Source organism: Rhinopithecus roxellana, chromosome 9, assembly GCF_007565055.1.
Source record: "Rhinopithecus roxellana isolate Shanxi Qingling chromosome 9, ASM756505v1, whole genome shotgun sequence".
Lineage (NCBI taxonomy): Eukaryota > Metazoa > Chordata > Mammalia > Primates > Cercopithecidae > Rhinopithecus > Rhinopithecus roxellana.
The window spans coordinates 106,176,388-106,202,262 of NC_044557.1; the positions used below are offsets into that span (position 1 = coordinate 106,176,388).

The 25,875-nt window shown below is 36.5% G+C and overlaps 1 protein-coding gene across 1 annotated transcript in view; it reads left to right on the forward strand.

The window, feature by feature from the left end:
- The window catches only part of MRPL13 (mitochondrial ribosomal protein L13), a 49,196-nt gene extending 25,686 nt beyond the window's left edge, over positions 1-23,510 (forward strand). The window contains exons 6-7 of the mRNA XM_010381484.1: positions 4,668-4,789; positions 23,230-23,510. Of these exons, the coding sequence (XP_010379786.1) occupies positions 4,668-4,789; positions 23,230-23,251 (144 nt within the window). The 3' untranslated portion in view covers positions 23,252-23,510. The remainder of the gene's footprint in view (positions 1-4,667; positions 4,790-23,229) is intronic.
- Positions 23,511-25,875: the final 2,365 nt, after the last annotated feature.

The window sequence follows — 25,875 nt, forward strand, 5'->3', positions numbered from 1 at the left end:
GGATTAAATAAAATACACTTGTAGATTGCTTAGAAAAGAAGCTGGCACGATAAGTGCTAATTGCTATCATTACCGTGGTTATAATTGTCCTTCTTGTTCCTCCTGAAGGAATAATATAAAAATTTATTCCAGAATATCAAGTTACAATGATTGTTCAAGCTACGCATGTGCTCTTATTGTTAGCTTAAACAATACATGAAGTTATTAATAATGAGTAAGTTACTCATGCTTTATCAAAATGATTAATTTATTGTCTTTGCTATAAATGAATAAGTAGAATAATTTGCCACTATTCACTTTACCTCTAAGGTAGCATGTATGGGAGCAGTATCATCATCCAAGGATCACTTCATGATGAAATTGCAAGAATTTAAGAACTCCTATTTCTGATTGTATTGTCACTTTCTTTAGAAACCATAATTTCTAAAAGACACAAAAATAAATTTCATTTACAAAGTAAGTTTGAGTGTAGATATTTTAAGTATTCATGGTAGTTCAGTTAAATAGGAAATTACTTCATTTCAGAATATAAATGAGCCTAGTTCCCAAAAATGAATTGATAAGTATTCAGAAGCTTGACAGTACATTTTATCAAGCCCATGGGGGAAACAGGCACACTCATACATTGTTGGTGGTAGCACAACATGGTGCATCTCATCTGGAATCCTGGGAATTAATTAGGTAACATTTAACGAAAATACATACATCAGGAGATTGATCCTTGATCCAGCAATCTCATTTATAAAAATACACCTTGAAGATACACGTGCACGTGATTGTTTTCACTGTATTCATAATTGTACAATAAAAAAAAATAATGCTTATTCATAGGAAGTAAATTGTCGAGTATTGTGCAATTTTTTAAAAAAAGAATGACACATATTTTTGTGACTTGGTAAGTTGTGCTTTCCAGGATATATTGTTAAGTGAAAACAAACAAGGTAAAAAAGAATGTAGATGGCATACTACATTTGTATGCGTATATACATATGTATGTTTACATACACACAAGCATATATTTATGTGCACTACTTTTTGCATAAAGAAGCACCAGAAGAGAAAGTTGGCAACTACTAGACTATGGGTACAAAGGGATAGGGAAAGAATGAGATTTTTTTCAGAGACTGTCTTTTAAATTTATTTTTTATGGTAATCATGTTAAAATTTTATATATTAGAAAAATAAAATGACAGCACCAGTAGAAGTGAGCACAACTAGTTCCCAAATCTTGTTTTCCACATGCTATTCCCTACCAAAAGGAACTTAGTTCTTGGAGAACTGATTGAGTCACGATCTGGAGCAAAGAACGAACTAAATTGTTATGGGGTATACACATGCACAAGACTAGTATTTCTGCATGATTTATGATAGTGACATAATAAAAAGTAACAGAAAATAAGGCAGTACTCAAAAACTCATGGAGCAATATCAAGAGAACATGGAGCCAGCTTTAGGTGGTGCCCACTGACCAAATATGGAACTGTATGAACCTCAAAACACATGGTAATAATAAGGGATTACCTTGAATAAGAAAACAAAAATCTATACGGCTACAATGACCATCCAAAAATTATTTTTAATTTATCATAATGTCCCTTCTTTCTGAGGATAGAAAAGCCCTCTATAGAAGAATATCATATAAAAAATGTAGAAGGAATACTGAACTAGAAAAGCCACCATCACCAGCATATTCTGTGGCCACTGGGTAAAAGGTTATTGTGGAGCAGGATATTTATAGTTTCCAAGTAACACACTACAGAGTATTCATTATTTGTAAAGGGAATCTTTTCAATTATTTGTGATGGGAATCTTCCCATTGCTTTTACATTAATAAAGTCTGGTGGACACCACCATAACCAAGAGATCAAATCTTTGGTCACTGTGGGAGAAACTGACATCAGGTGCCTCCTGCTGTGAAGCACTGAACACTCAACATGAACTACATAGCCTCTTGTCAGTAATGCTTAACCTGAATGTAATCATGGGAAAACAGTAGTATAAATCCAAATAAAAGGAAATTCTGCAACATAACTGGCCTGGACCCTTGAAAATATTAAAGAAAAGGCAAGAAAACTTATGATTAAAGGAGACCAGACTACAGAGTAAACAACATAATATAGTAACTAAATGCAGCATGTGATTCTTGACCTGATCCTGAATTGGGAAAAGTTACATTTGACAATATGAGACCAATTTGGGAAATTTGAATATGTACGTATATTAGATAAAAAGTATTTCATTGATGTTAATTTTCCTGAACATTAAATTTAATATGGTTGTATAGGAGACTATCTTTAGGAGATAACATGCTGAAATATTTAGTTTGAAGTATTTGCAAATTACTCTAAAATGGTTCATCCAAAAAGCGTTTGTGTATAGACAGACCAAAAGAGAAAGCAAACCTGTCCTGTTAACAGTTGGGGAACTTAGGTAAAGATTAGATTAATGTTCATTATATTGTCACAACTTTTCTGTAAATTTAAATTTTTCTAAAGTAAACAGTTGCAAAAAAAAGTGATCACTTGACCCCTGTTTCTGTTTGTTGCTCTTGTTCTTTTCCTCATTTCCCTTTAGGTTAACCACCTCTCTGTGAAGAGAACTCTTAAATCTCCATAAACACCTTCAGTTAGCATTCATGGGTTACCTTCGCTGTATACACATCAAAGGAGATACTTCTCCCTCTTCCCGGTTTCATGTGTAATGCCTAATGAAGACTTTGATTCCTCATTTTGCATTGATTTTAACCATTTAGCAAAATCCTCTAATAGTAAATAAATTTGGCTCATTCTATTCAAAATTCTATTCCATTCAGCAAACATTTGCTAGGAACCCACTATGTTCCACGTGCGCTATGCTGAATGAGCACTTAGCAGCTTTTTGAAATTGTCTTTACAACTGATCTAGGGAATTTTATACTGGCTTTCCAAAGAAGTATGAAATATTTATACATCTTTGGAAATATCTGACAAGTAGGCTCCTTCAATAAGTAAAAAATAAGTGTCACCAACAATCTTTTCTCTGTCCAGGCATCTTCTGGCTTGCCCTGACTCTGTAATTATTGCACAGATTTGAATATACTGAGGAAGTGATAACAATAGAGGAAAGGATGTTAAATATTGTTAAATGCTTTTCAGTGAAGAAGCACATTATCAGTAGTATCTATTGTGTTTTGTATATGTTGATAAACCACAATTTTTAAAATTCATTTAAATTGCTTAAAATATTATAAATGCTTTGCTATATTGGGTTTTAGAACAAGCTTACAGGACAGTAGAGCTCTGTGATCCTAAAGTTATTATAAAATTTTATCCTGATTCTTAAGACAATATGTCTTAAGACAACATGTCTTAAGAATTGGTCAAAACGATGCCTTATTTGATGCCATGTCCTTGGCCAGATATTGGATTCCCACTTGTAATAGTGCTTTCTGCAGAGTGTTGTAATTTACAGTGTGATAACCCTTTTATCGAAAATTCTTGTGCGCATACTATAATGAGAAGAGGGAATTATATCTACTCTCCTTATAAGAATGCCTATAAGACACTTCCATATTGATACCATTATTTAAATAGAGTTCCCAAAATTAATTTATCATCCAGTCTCACAATATAGTTCATTCTCCTAGCTGCCTTATTTCTGTGTCATGAGTACAATATAAATGTTCATTCTTTTGGTTACCCACACTCTTCATTTTTTTTATTCCTCCTTAGTCTAATTCCAATGCTTTCTTCTTTTAAAACGTCTTAGATATGTGCTTTACACTTTAGTGTGCTTTTCAGTATCTAAATTCAAACTTTAAAAAAATCTTACCTTGATTACTGAAACAACCACTTAATTGTTCTTGTCTCCAGCTTTTCTCCACTGCAGTTCATTCTGTCTACTGTTGGCAGGTCAATCTTCCAACTCTTCTCATCGTTTTTCTGAACATTGGATACATAATAGGGGGAAAGTGGTCCTGGTCAAGGGAATACAATTAATAAAGATATCACGATTTGAGTCTAGAGCAACACATGAAAGGTGAGGAGGTTGATTAGTCAGAAACCATGGATGTGTCTGTGGAGAAGTGACGTTGAAGAGGTGTACTAGTGGTAAGGACACTGTCTAGCTAAGCAAGTTTAGCAAAGGAGTTAAAGCTTTATCCTGAAAAATTTCAAGCTGAGAGGTGACTTTTTAAAAATTATAAGCCTTTAGAAGGCGTGATCTTTTTTTTTCCTTTATATGGCCAGCACCTAGCCCAGTGTTTGGTTCTTAGAAGTTCAATAAATGTTTCTTAGATAAATAAATGACTCAAAGATTTTCATTTTCAATTTTTTTTTCTGCCCACAGTTGGAGCACTGATTGAAAGGTAGTGGCACTAGACCCAGTAGACCCAGTACATAGACTCATCAGAAGAGAAAGCATGAGAATGAGCCACGGCAGTGTCTTTTTGCAGTTGAAAAGAGGGAAATAAACAGCACATTTTTAAAAATAGGTGTCTTATTATAATGGGATTACTCGTATTAATCTAATGTACTTTTGGGGAATTTTTATAAGGTTTTTATTTTAAAGATTTTATGTTTTCCTTATTCTGTGAACATTCTTTTGCTTTTTTTAACACTAAGTATTAGTAATTTATTGCTAAGGAAGATATTTTAAGAAAATTAAGTCTTTTTTTTTTTTTAATGTAGGATATTCCAGAAGATATTCTTAAGAATTTGGTGGAGGAGCTTCCTCAACCACGAAAAGTACCTAAGCGTCTAGATGAGTACACACAAGAAGAAATAGATGCCTTCCCAAGATTGTGGACTCCGTAAGTGTTTCCCTTCTTCTTGTCTTTTTTTTCTCTTTTGATATCTTCTGTTTCTTCAACCATATGATTAAATAAGATCCTTGAGGGTGGGAAAAGTGAACTCATTTTCTTGCTCCCTTGGGAACTCAGCATCTACTACCTACAAATAAACTCTAGATGTAGATATTAGAACCAAAAATTTTTAAGCATTAAGACCTTGCTAGGTAAGTGCAAAGATGTTCATAGGTTCCTATAATTATCAACTATTTTGTTTGGGTTGACCTTCCTTGGACTGATGGTAGTCTTTAGGAATGATATATGTATTGTTATTAATCTGAAACGTAAGGATTCTCAGATTTCCACATTGTTTCATAAGCTAAAACTATTATCTAATGAAAAGTCATTAATTTTGGATACTTGCTGTCTTGGTCCAAAAAGAAAAAAAAAAAAAAATACTTTTTGCTCTCTTCTGTACAGTTTCCTCTACCTAAGGCCATAAAGCTGCTAAGATGTAACATTCTTTCTCCCATCTAGTTGTTTGTAGGCTTTTTTGCCAGGGCTCTCCAGATGATGAAGCATTTAAGTGTAACTTCCTCAGGCAGTCCTTCCTGTAATCTTTGAACCTGGTTAGGCTCTCATTATGGGTTCTCATCGTACACTTCCATTTACTGATTTACTCTAATTTAATTATATATTTGTGTGATTATCTGTTTACCATCTGTCTTTCTTGCTAGACTTCATGAGGGAGCTACATGTTTGCCTTATTTAGCACTGAGCATGGTGCTAGACAAATTAAGTAGACACTCAGCCAGTATTTTTTGAACATATTAATTAAGACAGATTTTTTCTGTCAGCTTTTTTTTTTTTTTTTTTTTTTTTTTTGAGACGGAGTCTCGCTCTGTCGACCGGGCTGGAGTGCAGTGGCCGGATCTCAGCTCACTGCAAGCTCCGCCTCCCGGGTTTACGCCATTCTCCTGCCTCAGCCTCCCCAGTAGCTGGGACTACAGGCACCCGCCACCTCGCCCGGCTAGATTTTTTTATTTTTTTTGGTAGAGACGGGGTTTCACCGTGTTAGCCAGGATGGTCTCGATCTCCTGACCTCGTGATCCGCCCGTCTCGGCCTCCCAAAGTGCTGGGATTACAGGTTTGAGCCACCGCGCCTGGCCTCTGTCAGCTTTTATAAGTGACTTTAGGAAAGAATCTCTAGAAAATATGAAGCAAAGACCACTTTTCATTTTTTTTTCACAGCATTTATCACTATCTACAGTACTTTTATTTATATGTGTGTTTATTATTTGTCTCCCTGCACTCATGGCAATAATAAAAATAGCAAGCACTAATAAAGCATTTATTGTATGCTTTAAGTGTATTAATCTACTAATCCTCAGAGCGATCTAGTGAGTCAGTACAATTTTTATTCTTATTTTTTAAATGAGAAAATGTGGTCACAGAGAGATAAAGTAACTTGACTAATATCACATAGTTGTAAATGGTAGTTTAGGGATTCAAGCCTGAGTGACTAGCTGCTGTGTCATGCTCCTTACTCTGCTGGAATGCCCCTTCTTGCATTGGCATGTCAGCTTCAAGGGGTCAGGGACATTGTCTGGTTCAGCATTTACATCGTAGAAATACTTAGAAACATTTAGAAATAGTACTTGGCACATAATGGGTACTCAGTGTTTTTAAAAGAATGAAGACATGAACTCTTTCCCTAAAAATTAATTGTGAAATTGTCATGAATAGCTTAACGAAGTTTTAGAAAAATCCAAACAAAAGTTCAAATCTTGCCTCTATAGCAGCTGACTCTATAACCTTAAGTCATCTGTCATTTTGAGCCTTAGTTTCTTCATCTTAACTCAGTTTCTTCAGTTGTAAATTAGAGCCAGTCCATACTTCTGAGAATTGCTGGAAGGAATAAGTGAGCAACTTAGCACACTTAAAGTGCTAAGTTTTTAATAGGAGAATTTTTTTGCTATTGCAAATTCTATACCATTTTAACATGCTTGCTAGTGTAGAATTTTATTGTAAATGTACTTAAGTTGATGTAGTTTGAAAATATTCAGCTTTGGTAAGTTATATACTAAAAACATTTTAAGTTGTCCTTGAAGTTTTGACAGGTTACCTTCCTATAACAAGTTCTGTAAATATATATCTGATTTTCTTACACAAACACCATCATAAATGAATTTATATTCCTGACCAAGAGGGCTGTGGTACTCTTTTCTTTTAAATTAGAAATAACGAAGGTGCTGTTAAATCATGTATGTGCAAATACATATTATACACTTGAAGTCATATTTCATGAATATTCTAAAGTGTATTCAAAATCAGTTAAACTGGCACCACAGTAATATAATAACAATTCACAAATTATATTTAGTGTTATTATAGTCAGAGTACTGACTAAAATTCTCATTTTGCCGAGTGATTTCTGCTTTCTTTTGAAACAAATTAGAGGTGCCTGAGTGCCTTCATTTTATTAATAGAATTAGAAAGGGCTTTTCTATAGCTATTTTTAAGGAGACTTTTAGAGAAACTTAGAGCCACTTGATGCATTTTTAGTTACTACTCTGGGAATGGATTTTCCTGCCCTCTGTCTTCATTCCAGATTTCCCTGAGGCAGGAATATGCATTAGACAACAAGTTTTCTTTTATGCTTTATTAAAGTTGTGATTTTTCCTCATAAATAGTCACATACATATGTTAGCTTGTATTGTCAAAGTAATAAAATAAGTATACGTTTACTGAAACATACGGATAGTATAGGTGTACTAGTCATTTAATATAAATTATTCTATATTTCTTTCTCCCTGCACATTTGAAGTGACATCAAGTCCAGTTAGTCTTTATTATGTGAAAAGCATGTGACCAGAAAAAAAAATAGTCAAGTTTGTCTAAGAAATAGATGATCATTTACTTCAAGGCTCTTGAGTAGAACTTTCTGCAATGATGAAAAAAACTCTCAGCCTATAATCCTAGCACTTTGGGAGGCCAAGGCAGGAGGACCTCTTGAGTCCAGGAGTTCAAGACCGGCCTGGGCAAGATGGCAAGACCCTGTCTGTCTCTACAAAAACAAAAAACAAAAAAATTAGCCAGGTGTGTTGGCACACACCTGTAGTCCCAGCTACTTGGGAGGCTTGAGGCAGGAGGATCCCTTGAGCCCAGGAGGTTGCGGCTGCAGTGAGCCATGATCATGCTACCATGCTCCAGCCTGGACAACAGAGCAAGACCTGCCAAGAGAGAGGGAGAGGAAGAGAGAGGGGGAGGGGGAGGGAGTGGGAGAGGGAGGAGAAGGAGAGGGAAGCCTGGCGCTGTGGCTCATGCCTGTAATCCCAGCACTTTGAGAGGCTGAAGTGGGTGGATCACCTGAGGTTGGGAGTTCGAGACCAGCCTGGCCAACATGGTGAAACCCCGTCTCTAATAAAAATATAAAATAAAAAGTAGCTGGATATGGTGTTGGGCACCTGTAATCCCAGCTACTCTGGAGGTTGAGGCAGGAGAATTGCTTGAACCTGGGAGGCAGAGGTTGCAGTGAGCCGAGATCACGCCATTGCACTCCAGCCTGCGCAACAAGAGCAAAACTCCGTCTCAAAAAAATAAAAGAGAAGGAAGCAAGGAGGGAGGGATGAAGGGAGGGAGGTAACTATATTTGAGCTTCAAATACATTAGCTACTGTTGATATGTAGCTCTTGAGGCCTTGCACTGTGGCTAATGTGACTGAGGAACTGAATTTTTTATTTGATGTAATTTTAGTAAATAATATTACCCTAGCTTCATATGGCTAGTGTCTACATTATTGGACTATGCTATTTTAGTTATTGGACTATGCCATTTTATAAAGTTCTACTATTAAATATTACATACTTTAGAATTAGAATTAAAATATTTGATATGCCATGCAGTTCAATTCATGGAACATGAGGTTTTTATTATTGGAAGGATTGCCTTTATTAGAAAAAATTTTTTTGCTCCTTTTGGAGGAAGACCTTGCTTAAGATATGCTTTTGTTCTGCCCAAGATAGCTAAGCCAAGAATATTATCTTCCTTTGGAATGTAGTAACTGGAATTTGTTTAAGATAGATCTGATGGCGAATCTGCAGAGACTTGACAAACAGATGTACCTGCATTGCGCCACTAGTAAAGAGCCACAAAAATAGCTTGCTTTGGTGTTTGCTTCCCTAGTAATAATACTTAAAATATGTTTATAATATTAAAATGTACATCTTATAATTTGAACTGTTATAAATATTTGGTTAAATATAAGTTTATTAACTTTTCTATTAGAGACTAAAAGCTTCTGAGCAGCAGAAACAATTATCAAAGAACTTTGAACCCAGTAGATGATTGACAAAATTGCTTTAATCTTAATTAAAGGCCAGCATTGTTGGGATTTTATTTACATTATTTAAATCACCTACAAAGATTCTTTCAGGCCTAGTTTCAGCATCATTAGGTTTTCTTTTGCTAGTTATTAGTTTAGTCATTAGTTATTGTCATTTTTAAGCTATGGTAGAAGATAGGGAATGAAATTGGTATTTATGACAAAACTATACTTTTTGAAAACTAAAAGCCATTTTATATATCCTGTGGGCACTATTGCCTATTCATCTCACTTCTTAAGTTAGTGGATATACTTGGTGTATTATATTTTACATAAATCGTGGATACATAAATTTTGTGAAAATGTTATGAAGTTATATTTTATATTTCTTGATGGTACAAAGCAGATATGTATTTGCAATGTGCAAATGGTAACTGTGGGGTTTACACTTAAATTTTTTTTTTCTTTTTTCTTTAAAGAAAAAAATAGCACCATCTTTTCTTCACAATTCTGTTGCTTGAGATTGTAGCTTTAAAATGGTCAATTTATTTTAATACTATCAATAATTACTTACATAATTATTGCAGTTTTGCCAGCACATTTCACAACCCCAATAATCATGGAGATTAATCATGCTCATTGTAATGGAAATGTTTCAAACTGTAGTCTACAAATAAAACTTGGATCATTTTAAACTTTATTTTCAATTTTTGCAAAATGATGTAGGAGAGCTTTTCCTAGGGAAAACTAGGCATGTGAAAACATTCAACTTGAATTGCTTTGTAGTATTTTTCCTTACATGTTAATTCAGTAAGAAGTGCTTTTTTAAAGCAAAACTCTCCTTTGTAGAGAAGCTAACCATGGAAAGCTTCAGCATCAATACATGCTTGAAAACAGGTTTTTATAATAACAACCTGTGTTCCTGGTGTTTCAATACTCTACAGAGTGTGCTGTTAGAAATGTGCCTGCAAAGGAGAGATGGGTGGTAAGGATGAAGACAAAGTATGAGGACAACCATTACTGATGCAGAATTGTCTCTTCTGAAAGTTGGATGAGGATTAGGGAGTTCAATATGTAATCCATTCAGCTCTGTAAAAGAAAAGCTGGATTCCAGATGCTGGGAACATTAGCACTGCATTGGTGAGCATCCTGTTCAGTCTATAGCTCTAGAAGAGAGCAAGAATTTAAGCTTAGTGCATATTCTCGATATGAAAGCTATTAATCCTAAAAACTACCCATTTTCAGATTTACTTAATACTCAGGAAAAAATTAATTTTACCTATGCCTTTATAAAATATGCTCCAGATCAGAGACTTAAAGACAGTGTAGAAGGATTTTTACCTTTTCTAATCCCGTAAGTTGCTGGGATCTGGACAGCTTTAAGATTTTCCATAATTTTATGCTAGTCTAGTCATGTGGCATTTTCTCCACACGATTTAACTTAATTTGCTGCTCTTCACAGTCAGAAGTTACTTGCTGGACTTGTGGACTAAGGTTACTTTCCAACTTTCCTACCCATTTCAACCAGCTCAGTATTGACTTCAGTGATAGACTTCAGTCTCTCCAGTCCTGAGTTTTGCTCAAATAGGCATTCTAAGTTGTACTGTTCTTTGGATATGAACAGATTAGGACTGGCTATTAAAAAAGTATTCTCTATTTAAGCAACAAAAACCAAATCATTTGTAAGTCCTAGCTGATACAGATTTTGACTAAAATAGTGTAGTTGAATGTAATGGCAATTTCTGTTCATTTTAATTGAAAAAAATCATTTGGCAAAAATATTCAACAATCTAACAGGTTTAGTTTATTTAAAAGCATGTTGATCTGTAGGTTTGTATCTGAAAGGGAAGAAACACAAAAGAATAATCAAGGAGAGATTTAAAAAAATTTTTTTAATGTATGTTGAGCTTTTTCTGATCAGGATGGTGCTACAGTGCCTAGGAAAATGAGTGCATTACTTTACCTCTCAGTATAGGTAACATCCTTAAAGAATATGTGATGTCACCAGATTTCCTGAAATGGTTTATTCTAAATAATTTCATTCATACAATGGAAATGACTTAAAATTCACACTGACCTTTTATTGCTTTTAAGATTAGTTCACCATCCAAATATTTTAGTCTTTTAAATGTTTCATAGAATAAGCATTATACTAAGAAATATGATTTCAGAGTGAAAAGACATAAAACCTAATGAAGAAAAAAAAATATTTTTGAGATTACACTTTAGCTACGCTCAATTTCCTAGACTCACAGCTGAAATGGAATTTTTTTTTACTTCAAAAATAAATTATTCTTAGTAGGACCAATAATATTAAGTGTCACTAATCTTACTGTAGCATAAGCCATGTGCTTCATAACTTGATGTTTTGTTTTATTCACAAACAAGTAAATTTTTCTTACCATTTTATAATACAAACTAAAATCTCCAAAAAGTTTTTTCCTAATGTAAAGAGGTAAATTCTTCTATAGAAATTACTCCATTTTCAGGATAATATAAATGTTTTGACCTCTGTCATTACTGAATTCTGAATTTGAATCTCTACTTTTTTGATATGTGCTTATTTCATCTTAATGAGTAGCGGTATTTTGCTTGTTTCATCTAATGAGTAGCAGGCAGTGTTTTGCATAGGCATGCGTATGGTAAAGAAATTGCTATAGGAAACAGAATGATGTGGCATGTAGTGTGACTTTAACTGTTTTTGAGCAGTCACAAGAACCATAGAGAATTTTCTACAACTCAGACGGGCCTTTTTAAAGTTCTGTTTTCTCACTCAAAAAAAGTAATACTATTTTCAGAAATTACTTTGTTTAAAGGCAGTTTTTGCTAGTGACAAGTATTATGTGCAAAATAGTTATTACAGAACGTTTGATGGCTGTGAAAAGTGTAGCACAATTTAGAGAATGAATTAAAGAAAGTTTTATGTTAGCAATTTCTTAGATGATTCAATAATCTCCAAAGTACATTCTAAGCACATAAATGAAAGTTTAAAACTTTCAGCTTTCACTTCAAAGGTCAAAACTTGTGTATGTTTCATATATATTTTATATATAAGTATACTATATATAAATTTTATATAAAATATATATCATAGCTTTATTAGATAACAATTATACACACACATACACACACGCACACACATATAATCCACTGTTAGAAACTGCTTTATAAAGATGAGGACTTGGTCCTGCTCACTACTTTATTCCCAGTGCCCACAGAAGGACCTGACCAGTCAATTTGTTGAATGAATGAATGCATGAATGGAATCATATCCTCCCTGAAAGGGAAATTGATGTTCAGTTCGTGAAGTGTGATAAATTCATGTTTTGGGTTTTGCTGCTTACTTAAATCTTGTTTAACTATAGGTAAAATAGACATTTTTCTTAACAGGCCTTGCTTTAGTGCAGCTCTAATATAGCCAATTTTGGATACTTTGTATTACATGTCTAAAGAACGATCATGGCAATTTCATTAACATACAACTTATATTTCTGTCAAGGAGTACATTTGTATAATTTATATGAAAAAAATTGACAGGTGTTAGCTTTCAGAAATGGCATTTGAAATATCCCTCTAAAGATTTCCTGTGATTGTTTAGAATACTGTTATTATTTACAAATATATTAACCTTATGTAACATTAATGTACATTTTAAAACTACATAAATTTGTTATTTCCAGTGAAGCAGCGACAAAGAAGTAGGGCTAATGTACAATATACATTCACCTATCATCCCTCTTTTAAAAGATTAAGCCATTTCATTTAAGTTTCAAATATTTAAGCATTCATAATATGAAAAGTAATGTGCTAGATGCCACACTTCTTGTTTTTAAAAACTATTTAATCTAGTGAGGAGATTAGGTCATCTCAGCACAAAATAGGGAAAATATGTAAGCAACATAATCTGAGAATTCAATTCTAGTTTGCATAATGTTACCATATGTGGGTTACCAACTTTTAAAGAATCTAAATACATTTGCTGAGTACTAAAGCTACTTGAACTACAATTTGGGAGAAAAGAACCAGGAAAAATACTGTGTATCAAATGGAGTCATCTCTAGTTTAGGAAGAAGTATGTGTGTTACCTTCTGTTAGATAGTGTTAGTAATTTCTTACTGAAGGTGCTCCTCTGTCTTATAAATAGCTCTGTCTTTGGTCTAAGGGGAACCCATGCTAATTAGAATGTGGTCCATAAACCAGCAATGCATCAAGTGGGAGCTTGTTAGGATGCCGAATCATGAGCCCCTCCACAGAATAAGTGAAATCAGAAGCTGCATTCTCATAAGAATCCAAGCAATTTGTATGCCTGCTGAGGTTTGAGAAAGACAGACATAAATAACCCTCTCCTCCCCTTTCTTATATTATCTTGAATTTCTTTGTTTTAGTGGAAAGAAATAAGCAATACAGAAAAGTTGTGTGTATGCATATTTTCATTTCTGTTAGAGAGAAGTAAAACCATATTTAGTGTAAAAACCTCTCTTTTCCCCACAGGGGAACCTCCTGAAAAACATGTATCATTAATTGCCTCCAGTATGAGTTGATGTTTCCAGCTGTGCCACTATCTTAACTATCTAGTCTTTGACCATGATACTGTTTTTCCCCCTTTGGAAGCAAATTAACCATCTGCAAAATATCCCAATTATTTAAAGATGAATTTGCACATGAAGTGACATTTTCAAGGGGGTCACTGTACTCTGTACTGTGCTTAGATATACCAGGCATCCACTGTGTATCGGACATTGCCCTGGCTGATGGGAGTATAAGATAATCATATCAGCGCCCTGCCTTCAGAGGACTGGCAGCCTAAGAGGCATCATATAGAATAAAATGGTGCTTGCAAGCACTGGAGTCAAATTGTTTACACTCAGATCCCTGCCATCTACCTCCTAGCTGTGTATCCTTAGCCAAGTTATGGAGCTGCTCTGAGCCTAAGTTTTGTCACTGTAAAATGAAATTATTAACAGTGTCTTTCTTACAAAGTAGTTGTGAGGATAAAATAATTCATGTGAAGTCTTTATTATTCTTTGTAGCACCTAGTGACCACTCAGCATTTGTTATTTACAAGGAAGAGCCAGTATGATTAGAGAAACATTGTAGTGGAAATATGCATTAAGCTTTCTGGCAATCCTAGAGAAAAGAGCCCAGTCTATGTTAGAAAGGAATTGTTGTGAAGAGCTGGACAGAAAATGTAACGTTTGAGGTGGATTTTGAAAGATTAGTCATGGTTGCCAGGCAGAGAAAAGAGAAAGAGGAAATTTCAGGTACGTATCTGGGCAATAGCAAGCAGTGTAGAGGGACCAGGCTATAGAAAATAGAGTGTAGAAAGAATAACTCAGAAAAGTTAACTGGGGCCACAAAGTGGAGCCTCATATGTTTAATTCTAGAGTATTTGAACTTTGAGAATGCAAGAGAGGGTCATTCAAGATTTTTAAGTGGGGCCACATGACATGGAGGGGTAGAAAAGCAGAAACCTGTGTTAGAGACCTTCCAGTTTGTTCCCTCTTGCCTCAAGTTTCCTAAGTGCCAAATCCTAATTTCTACATGTCTGCCATGTCCAAATTTTATCATATTCAGAATCAACCCTCCATTCCCTATCCTGAAAAACAGCATAGCTGCATTCTTCAATCTGAAAATTAGTAATCTCTGAATGTAATTTTCTAGTAACTCCTTCCTGCCATCTCCCTGGCTCCTTTCCTCTTCTCTCTCCCATTCCACCCACCTCCAAACCGAACCTGTTACTCTCTTGTTTCCAAAATTCTGAACCTGACCTCTCTTTTTTCTCATCACTGCCACCGTTCTGGCAGAGCCCATATTTTTATACTTCCTCCAAAAAAAATCTTGAAACAAATTTGGGCTTCATTAGCCCTCTATTGCCTTGAGGTCAATGTCCACATTCCTTTATGTGGTGGATTATACCATTCAGTTTTACTTCTAAATTCCACTAAAAGGTGGTATTGTCATTTCATTTCAGTTAAATAAACCTTTTTGTGTGGAAACAACTGGTGACTGTGACTAAACACATTTAATTCTATTGAGTGGAGTTGCAGACTTCTTGTGGGACATTAACTTAGATTTCTTTCCAATTGTATTACCACCACCTCCTTTGTAATTATATGAACCAGCTGGATGGGATAACAAATTGTTTCTTAAAATGTACTGGTGTCTCTTTACTAAGAACTGCTTTGGGTATATTGAGTCACATACCAAAGGTGAAAAAGGTATATTCTGGAGCTGCGTGTAGCTGTCATCAGATTGTTATTTCCCAGACTTTGGATGCAGTTTTTACATTTGGATAGAGATTTCACAAACAAAGTGACAAAATTCTGCAGTTTATCTTCTTATTGTTATGGATGGCTGATATGGCAAAGCATACATGGCTAGTTTCCCAGATCAGTGCCTTCGTTGCTCAGAGTTTAATAATAAACAATTTAAAATTCTGTAGAGTTCTTTTACTTGGCTAGTAGACTGTCAGTCTTCTTAGGTAGGCCATGTGGTATCCTGTGAGTATTCAGTTTCAGAAAACATTTATAAATTTATAAATATAGAAAGGGACTAGTAGATTAAGTTGTTTTTGGGCAAAGTCGTCTACTGTTTAAAGGAACTCAAACTATTACATATTTTTACAGTTGTCTTCGAAATACTTATTTATTTTCTTCAACATTTATTTTAAGTTCCGGAGTACACGTGCAGGTTGTACAGGTTTGTTACATAGGTAAACATGTGCCATGGTGGTTTGCTGCACAGATCAACCAATCTCCAGCATCCATTAGCTATTCTTCCTGATGCTCTCCCTCCCCTAAACCCTCCTAACAGGCTCCATTGTACGTTGTTCCCCCCAACCCCATGTGTCCATGTATTCTCATCTTTCAGCTCCCATACGTGAGAGCATGCAGTGTTTGGGTTTCTGTTCCTGCATTAGTTTGCTGAGGATAATGGCTTCAAGTTCCATGTTCCTGCAAAGAACATGATCTCATTCCTTTTTATGGCTGCATAGTATTCCATGGTGTATATATACCACATTTTCTTTATCCAGTCTGGGCATTGGGGTTGATTGCATGTCTGTGCTATTGTGAATAGTGCTGCAATGAACATACACATACGTTTGTCTTTATAATAGAATGATTTATATTCCTTTGGGTATATACCCATTAATGGAATTACTGGGTCAAATGGTATTTCTGCCTCTAGAAATCTTTGAGGAATTGCCACACTGTCTTCCACAGTGGTTGAACTAGTTTACCCTCCCACCAACAATGTAAAAGTTTCTTTTTCTCCACAACTTTGCCATCATCTGTTGTTTCTGGGCTTTTTAATAATTTCCATTCTAACTGGCATGAGATGGTATCTCAGTTGTGGTTCTGATTTGCATTTCTCTAATGATCAATGATGTTGGCTTTTTTTCATGTTTGTTGGCCTCATGAATATCTTCTTTTAGGAAACATCTGTTCATGTCCTTTGCCTGCCTGCTTTTTAATGGGGTTATTTTTTCTTCTAAATTTGCCTAAGTTCATTGTAGATGCTGGATATTAGACCTTTGTCAGATGGATAGATTACAAACATTTTCTCCCATTCTGTGAGTTGCCTGTTGACTCTGATGCTAGTTTCTTTTGCTGTGCAGAAGCTCTTTAGTTTAATTACATCCCATTTGTCAGTTTATGCTTTTGTTGTAATTGCTTTTGAAATTTTTGTCATGAAATCTGCCCATGCCTATGTCCTGAATGGTATTGCCCAGATTTTCTTCTAGGGTTTTATAGTTTTGGGTTTTACATTTAAGTCTTTAATTCATCTTGAGTTAAATTTTGTATTAGCTGTAAAGATGGGGTCCAGTTTCAGTTTTCTGCATATGGCTAGCCAGTTTTCCCAGCACCATTTATGGAGTAGAAAATCCTTTCCCCATTGCTTGTTTTTGTCAGATCTGTCGAAGATCAGATAGTTGTAGGCATGTAGTCTTATTTCTGAGTTCTCAGTTCTGTTCCATTGGTCTGTGTGTCTGTTCTTGTACCAGTACCATGCGATTTTGGTTACTGTAGCCTTGTAGTATAGTTTGAAGTTGGGTAGTGAAGTGCCTTCAGCTTTGTTGTTTTTGCTTAGGATTGTCTTGGCTATTTGGGCTCTTTATTGGTTCCATATGAATTTTAAAATACTTTCTTCTGATTCTGTGAAGAATGTCAATGTTAGCTTAATGGGAATAGCATTGAACCTATAAATTACTTTGGGCAGTATGGACATTTTCACCATACTGATTCTTCCTATCCATGAGCATGGAATGTTTTTCCATTTGTTTGTGTCCTCTCTGATTTCCTTGAGTAGTGGTTTGTAGTTCTACTTGAAGAGGTCCTTCATTTCCCTTGTTAGTTGTATTCCTAGGTATTTTATTCTTTTGTAGCAATTGTGAATGGGAGTTGATTTATGATTTGGCTCTCTGCTTGCCTGTTGTTGGTGTATAGGAATGCTAGCAATTTTTGCACATTGATTTTGTATCCTGAGGCTTTGCTGAAGTTGCTTATCAGCTTAAGAAGCTTTTGGGATGAAACGATGGGATTTTCTAGATATAGCATCATGTCATCTGCAAACAAAGGTAATTTGACTTCTTCTCTCCCTATTTGAATACACTTTATTTCTTTCCCTTGCCTGATTGCCCTGACCAGAGCTTCCAGTACTATGTTGAATAGGGGTGGTGAAAAAAGGCATCCTTGTCATTGGCTGGTTTTCAAGGGTAATGCTTCCAGCTTTTCACCATTTAGTATAGTATTGGCTGTAGGTTTCTCACATATGGCTCTTACTATTTTGAGGCATGTTCCTTCAATACCTTGTTTATTGAGAGTTTTTAACATGAAAGGATATTGAATTTTATCAAAGGCTTTTTCTGTGTCTATTGAGATGATCATGTGGTTATGTCTTTAGTTCTTTTTATGTTGATGAATTACATTTATTGATCTGCATATGTTGAACCAACCTTGCATCCTGGGGATGAAGCTGACTTGATTGTGGTGGATAAGCTTTTTGATGTGCTTCTGGATTCAGTTTGCCAGTGTTTTATTGAGGATTTTTGCATTGATGTTCTTCAGGCATATTGGCCTGAAGTTTTCTTTATGTTGTACCTCTGCTAGATTTTGGTATTAGGATTATGCTGGCCTCATAAAATAGGTTAGGGAGGAGTCCCTTCTTTTGAATTTTTTAGAATAGTTTCTGTAGAAATGGTACCAGCTCTTCTTTATACCTCTGATAAAATTCATCTCTAAATCTGTCTGGTCATCGGGTTTTTGTTGTTGTTGTTGTTGTTGTTGGTGGTGGTGGTGGTGGTGAGCTATTTATTACTGATTTGATTTCAGAATGATGGGTCTATTCAGGGATTTAATTTCTTCCTGGTTCAGTCTTTGGAGGGTTGATGTGTCTAGGAATTTATCCATTTCTTCTAGATTTTCTAGTTTATGTGTATAGAGGTGTTTGTAGTATTCTTGAATGATGGTTTGTATTTCTGTGGGATCAGTAGTGATACCCCCTTATCATTTCTGATTGTGTCGATTCTCCTCTCTCTTCTTCTTTATTAGTCTAGCTAGCAGCCTATTTTATTATTTTTTTTTTTTTCCCAAAACACCAGCTCCTGGATTCATCGATTTGTTTGTTTTTTTTTTTTTTTTAAGGATTTTCTTGTCTCTGTCTCCTTCAGTTCTGCTCTGATCTTGGTTATTTCTTGTCTTCTGCTAGCTGTGTTTGCTCTTGGTACTCTAGTTCTTTTTGTTGTGATATCAGGTTGTTAATTTGAGATCTTTGTAGCTTTTTGAAATGGACATTTAGTGCTACAAATTTCCCTCTTAACACTGCTTTAGCTGCATCTCAGAGATTCTGGTATGTTGTCTCTTCATTCTCATTAGTTTCAAAGAACTCCTTGATTTCTGCCTTAATTTCATTATTGACCCAGGAGTCATTCAGGAGCAGATTGTTCAGTTTTCATGTAGTTGTATAGTTTTGAGTGAATTTCTTAGCCTTGAGTTCTAATTTGATTGTGCTGTGATCTGAGAAACTGTAATGATTTCAGTTATTTGCATTTGCTGAGAAGTGTTTTACCTTCCTGTGATCAGTTTTAGAGTAAATGCCATGTGGCAACAAGAAGAATGTATATTCTGTTGTTTTGGGGTGCAGAGTTCTATAGATATCTATCAGGTCTGTTTGATCCAGAGCTGAGTTCAGGTCCTGAATATCTTTGTTAATTTTCTGTCCCAGTGATCTGTCGAATATTGTCAGTGGGGCATTAAAGTCTCCCACAGTGATCATGTAGGAGTCTAAGTCTCTTTGTAGGTCTCTAAGAACTTGTTTGTGAATCTGGATGCTCCTGTATTAGGTGCATATATATTTAGGATAGTTAACTCTTGTTGAATTGAACCTTTACCTTCTGTCTTTGTAAATTTTGGTTGGTTTAAAGTCTGTTTTGTAAGAAATTAGGATTGCAACCCCTGCTTTTTTCTGTTTTCCATTTGCTTGGTAAATTTTTCCTCCATCCCTTTATTTCGAGCCTATGTGTGTCTTTGTTCGTGAGATGGGTCTCTTAAAGACAGCATACCAATGGGTCTAAACTCTTTATCCAGTTTGCCAGTCTGTGTCTTTAAATTGGGGCATTTAGCCTATTTACATTTAAGGTTAATAGTGTTGTGTGTGAATTTGGTCTTGTCATGATGCTAGCTGGTTATTTTGCAGACTTGTTTATTTGGTTGCTTCATAGCATCACTGGTCTGTGTACTTTAGTGTGTTTTTGTAGTGGCTGGTAGTGGTTGTTCCTTTCCATATTTAGTGCTTTCTTCAGGAGCTCTTGCAAGGCAGGCCTGGTGGTGACGAATTCTCTCAGCACTTGTTTGTCTGAAAAAGATCTTATTTCTTCTTCACTTAGGAAGCTTAGTTTGTCCAGATATGAAATTTTGGGTTGGAATTTCTTTAAGAATGTTGAATATTGGCCCCCATTCTCTTCTGGCTGGTAAGGTTTCTACTGAGAGGTCCACTGTTAGTCTGACTGGTTTCTCTTCGTAGGTGACCTGGCCTTTCTCTCTGGCTGCCCTTAACATTTTCTCTTTTATTTTGACCTTGGAGAATCTGAAGATTGTGTGTCTTGAAGTTGCTCTTATCATGGAATACCTTACTGGGGTTCTCTGGATTTCCTGAATTTGAGTTTTGGCCTGTCTTGCTAGGTTGGGGAAGTTCTCCTGGATGATATCTCGAAGTGTGTTTTCCAACTTGGTTCTGTTCTCCCTTTTTCAGGTACCCCAATTAGTCATAGGTTTTTACATAGTCCCATATTTCTTGGAGGTTTTGTTCATTCCTTTTCATTCTGTGTGTGTGTTTCTGTGTGTGTGTGTGTGTGTGTGTATAAAATTGTCTGCCTGTCTTATTTCAGAAAGATACTTGGTCTATTCTGCCATTGATACTTGTGATTGCATTATGTATTTCTCATGTTGTATTTTTCAGCTCCATCAGATCAGTAATGCTCCTCTCTAAACTGGCTATTGTGGCTGTTCACTCCTGTATTGTTTTATCATGATTCTTAACTTCTTTGCATTGAGTTACAGCACGCTCCTTTAGCTCAGTGAAGTTCATTTTACTCACCTTCTGAAGCCTACTTCTGTCAGTTCAACCATCTCAACTTCAGCCCAGTTTTGTGCCTTTGCTGAGGAGGTGTTGCAGTCATTTGGAGGAGAGGAAGCACTCTGACTTTTAGAGTTTTCAGGGTTTTTGCGTTGATTCTTTCTCATCTTTGTGGGCTTATCTGTCTTCGATTTTTGAGGTGGCTTACCTTTCAGTGGGGTTTTTGTGGGGTCTTTTTTTGTTGCTGTTGTTGTTACTTTGTTGTTTTTCTATTAACAGTCAGACCACTTTTCCATAGGACTGTTGCAGTTCGCTGGGGGATCTCTCCAGACCCTAGTTGTTTCAGTTTTTACCTTACTTGGAGGTATCACCAGTTAAGCCTGCAAAACAGCAACGACGGTAGCCTGTTCCTTCCTTTGGGAGCTCCGTCCTAGAGGGGTACTGACCTGTTGCTGGCCCAGACACTCCTGTAGGAGTTGTCTGGAGACCCCTGTTGGGAGATCTCACCTAGTCAGGAGGAACAGGATCAGGGACCTGCTTAAAGCAGTCTGGCTGCTTTTTGGTAGAGCAGGTATGCTGCATTGTGGGGAGCCCATCCCCATCCAGACTGCTTGAACTGTCCAGAGCCAACAGGCTGGAAAGGCTGAGTCGACTGAACTGGTTAGATGTTGGCCACCCCTCCTGCCAGGGGCTCCAACCCAGGGAGGCATCAGAGATCTGTCTCTATAACCCTGGCTGGAGTTGCTGAAATTCCTGGAGTTGCTGGTCCTCTCTGGCACCAACTGGTGAGGAGGGATGGATCGGGGTCCCACTTAAAGAAAAAGTCTAGCCACAGTCTGGCACAGCAGCTGTGCTGCATTGTGGTGGACTCCTCCTTGTCTGGACTGCCTGGACTCCTTGGAACTGGCAGGCTGGAATGACTGTGTCAAATGAACTGCAGAAACAGGGGCCGTCTCTCCCCAGGGCTCCATCCCAGGGAGAGATCAGAGTTCTGTTCATATAACCCTGGCTAGAGTTGTTGAAATTCCTACAGGGAGGCCCCACCCAGTGAGGAGGGATGGATTAGGGTCCCAGTTAAAGAAGCAGTGTGGCCATGATCTGGCATAGCAGCTGTGTTGCATTGTGGGGGACTCCTCCTTGTCCAGTGAACTCCTTGGAGTTGGCAGGCTGGAATGGCTGAGTCGACCTAACCACAGAACTGGCAGCTGCCCCTCCCCACAGAAACTTGTCCATCTCAGGCAGTCTCTAGCCTGTTGCACTGGTTGGCTGGATTTCCAATCCAGTGAGGCTTAACTTGTGAGGTGCCGTGGAAGTGGGGCCCACAGAACAAGACTGCTTGGCTCCCTGGATTCAGCCCCCTTCCTCGGGGAATTTACAGATGGATCTCCTGCCTTACGGGGATTCCTGGGGCTGGAATCTGTTAAACTCCTGGGTCTCTGTGTGAGCCTGAGCAACTGCTCTGCCAAGACTCTGCACAGCTCTGTGTATTGGACCCAAGGCCCTGTTGGTGTGGGCTCACAATGGTATCTCCTGATCCACAGGCTGCAAAGGTCTGTGGGAGAAATGTGGTTTCCCAGGTGGGGTCACACAAGCACTCACTACTTCCCTTGGCTGAGAGTGGGGGTTTCTTTGGCTCCATGCCACTCCCAGGTGGGCGATCACTCCATCCTAATTTCCTTAGTTCTTTCTCCATGAATTGAGTTGTCCGCCTAGTCAGTCCCAATGTGAGAACCTGGGTATTTCAGTTGAAGGTGCTGAATTCACTTGCCATTTTCATTCCTCTGGGAGAGCTGCAGACCACAGCTGCTTCTAATCAGCCATCTTGGCCAAAATATCTGTTTAGTGTGTTACTAACTTCCTTCAGAAAATTCCATATGGAAGCTCAATACCTACAAATACACTCTTGAAAAGATAACAGGACAAATTGTTTGCATTTTATAATTTCCTGTTTTTAATTTATTGTTGTAATTTAATACTTCTGAAAATTTTTTTTTAATTTACTAATGAAAGCAACTCTCAGGTGTGATTAATCTTATAATCACATAAATAAGGAAAACCAGTTATGTTTGTAAATAAATATTAGAGGACTGGTGTTTATATACTTATTTTGTATATGGATCATAATGAAAATTAAATTTAGCATATGATAATATAAATAGGAAAAATCACTTATTCAAATTTGCATTTTTTCTATAAATCCGTGTCTTTGACTTTTAAACTCTTAAAAATTACAGTAATCTTTTCAATAAAAACTTTATAAAAGTGTTTAAAAATGGAACAGAGACATTGAATTCAGGTTATTAAGTTACTAAATACATTCTTATATAGGCACAAGGTGGCTTGTATTTATACTTTCAAAAAGACTTTGGAGTTGTCACTTAACTGTTCTACTTTATAAAGATTTTATGTTAATGGTTTTTTTTTGTCACCAAAAATTTAGATGTAGTGTTTGTAGCTATTTCTTGGTGAACAATTATTTTTATTTTAAATTGGAAAAATAATCTTCATCAGTCAGGAGAAAACGAAATAGTGATTAATGAAGAAATATGTTGATTTTGTCTTTCAGACCTGAAGATTATCGGCTATAAGAGAATAAGAATTACAGAAAATAACAGTGAAATGATTGAAACTTTCTTCTGATGAGTTTCTCTAACCTACAGGATGGAGTAGAACAACTGCTACAGTCCAGCACCTGTTTTATGTGCCAAATCACTGGGGAAAGGTCAGGAAGGTATACTCTTCAATAAGAAATTGTAATTAAAATATACTATTTTATGGAACCATTTTTATGTAATCTGATTTGAATGTTATAGTTGATAATAATAAAATCACTTACTTCATTGACTATTCAGTGTTGCATTTAATGATAAAAAAACAGACCCTGTGTATAGAATTGCAGTTACACATTCCAAAAATGCCTCTTCATGCAGATTTTCTCAAGGTGCAGGTCACTTTTCTTGTCCCTTGTGAACAAGCGCTACCTTCACTTTTCATTTCAGTGGCTTTTTTGTTTTGTTTTGTTTTTGTTTTGTTGTTTTTTTTGAGACAGAGTCTCACTCTCTTGCCCAGGCTGGAGTGCAGTGGCGTGATCTCAGCTCACTGCAAGCTCTGCCTCCCAGGTTTACTCTGTTCTCCTGCCTCACCCTCCCAATTAGCTGGGACTACAGGTGCCTGCCACCATGCCCAGCTAATTTTTTGTATTTTTAGTACAGACGGGGTTTCACCATGTTAGCCAGGATGGTCTGGATCTCCTGACCTCGTGATCCACCCACCTCAGCCTCCCAAAGTGCTGGGATTACAGGCGTGAGCCACCGCGCCTGGCCTTCAGTGGCTTTTTTGTCTAACCTGTCATCCATCTAAATTCATATTTGCAGCTTAGTAGGGTAAAGTTTGCCCTGAAATATTTATAAACTGTTACCTTTTTCTGTGTCCCATATAGCCTCTTGGCCCCACATGACACCAAAATAAATAATGCCTGTCTGCTCGTTAGAAATCCCTCTTTCCTGCCGGTGATTGTTTGTAGACTCTCCACACTGTTTTCCCATATCTATCCTGTTGGCTTCCATTCATGTCTGTACTGGCACTTAGACTGGGGTGCTAGGATGACTATGGCTGTAAAATATGCTCTCTAGAAATTAAGATACTGAGCCACTGCATTTGGGCATTTTTATGGTGGTATTTTTTTTCTTCTCTTTCCCTAGCCAATCAAGGAATGAATTTCAGACCAACTTTCCCATTCATTCAGCAAACATATATTGAGTACTGCTATATGCCAGGCACAGTGCTAGGTCCTGGGAAAACAAATCATACAAGTCACCCCCAACACGTCTGTGCCCCATCAAAGAGTCTGTTGTAGGATGGGAAGGACGTATAGATAGATTTGTAAACAAGTAAAACTGGTTGTCAAAAGTGCTGATATAACTGTGTGAATTATGATGTAAACATGTTTATTTAATAACTGCATTAAATATGACATAAGCACTTACTATGTGCCAGGCACAACCACTTTATATGAATTATTTAATACATATTGTAATGGAGGTACTGTTATCCTCCCCATTTAAAGGGGACACAGTGAAACAGCAATAAATTAAGTAATTTGGCCAAGGTAAATATCAGGATTTGTATCCAGGCAATTGGGTTTGAAAGCCCATGGACTTAGCCACTGCTAGATGAGAAAAAATGAGTATGTTTCTGTATTACAAATTCTTTAACAAAGCACGTATAACATGGCACAGGTTAACAACTACCATTCAGAAGGAAGTCTGTTACATTTTAAGGTTTTGGAGCAAAAAGAACCTCCCCTTCTTACTTTTGATGGAATAATTTTAGGGGAGTGAGCCAATATGAAATAAGTCTCCAGTTCCTGATACATCAGCTTTAATAGGAATTTTTGCCCAGTGTCTACTAAGCACCTGGAACAGTGCTGGCATATATTTGTCGGATGGCTGAAGGACCACTGAAGAAAGGTCCTTATTTTTAACAAAACTTGAATGTTTGAGCAAGTAAGATGATAGAGACATGGTCTATAAGAATATTGAGCCAAATCATTATAATATGAAGTATTCAATAAGAATATTGAGAATAATCACCATAAATGTCACTCTCACTTGCTGTGTGTGAGTGGGAGCATTGCCCAATTCTGCTGATTCATGTAGACCGAAACAGAGGCTGTATTGGTGGACTGAACTGCTCCTACTGCTTGCTGTTAGGAGATAACTCTATTTTGGATTCAAAGAAAACTGAAGCAGAAAAGTTTATTTTAAAACTTTTTTTTTTTCAGAGAGGCTTTGAGCCAAGATAGTGCAACAGTTTAGAAGCAGAAACTATTACACCTCCCGCTGCCTACCCATTTGCCATTGTCTGAAAGTTTAACTGCCTTATCTATACATACCCTGAAAGAATACAACCTCCAGTAGCCAAATAAAAATCACAACTCACTGTATGGGACTCAGTAGTCCAAGGGAGGAAGATAAGCGGGGCCCTAGAATAGCAGCTCCTATCAAAGTAAAATGAATAGAAGAAGCAGAAGAGAACTTTTTAAAAATAATACAAATTCTTATATAAAAAGAAAGAAACTCAAATTATTCCAAACATTGGAAAGAACAAGAACGCTAACATGTTTTCTGTTACCATATGTATCCTCAATTTGCAAATTAGTGCAGACAAATAAGGAATCAATCCCCAAAACCAAAATCATATTTGTTCATAC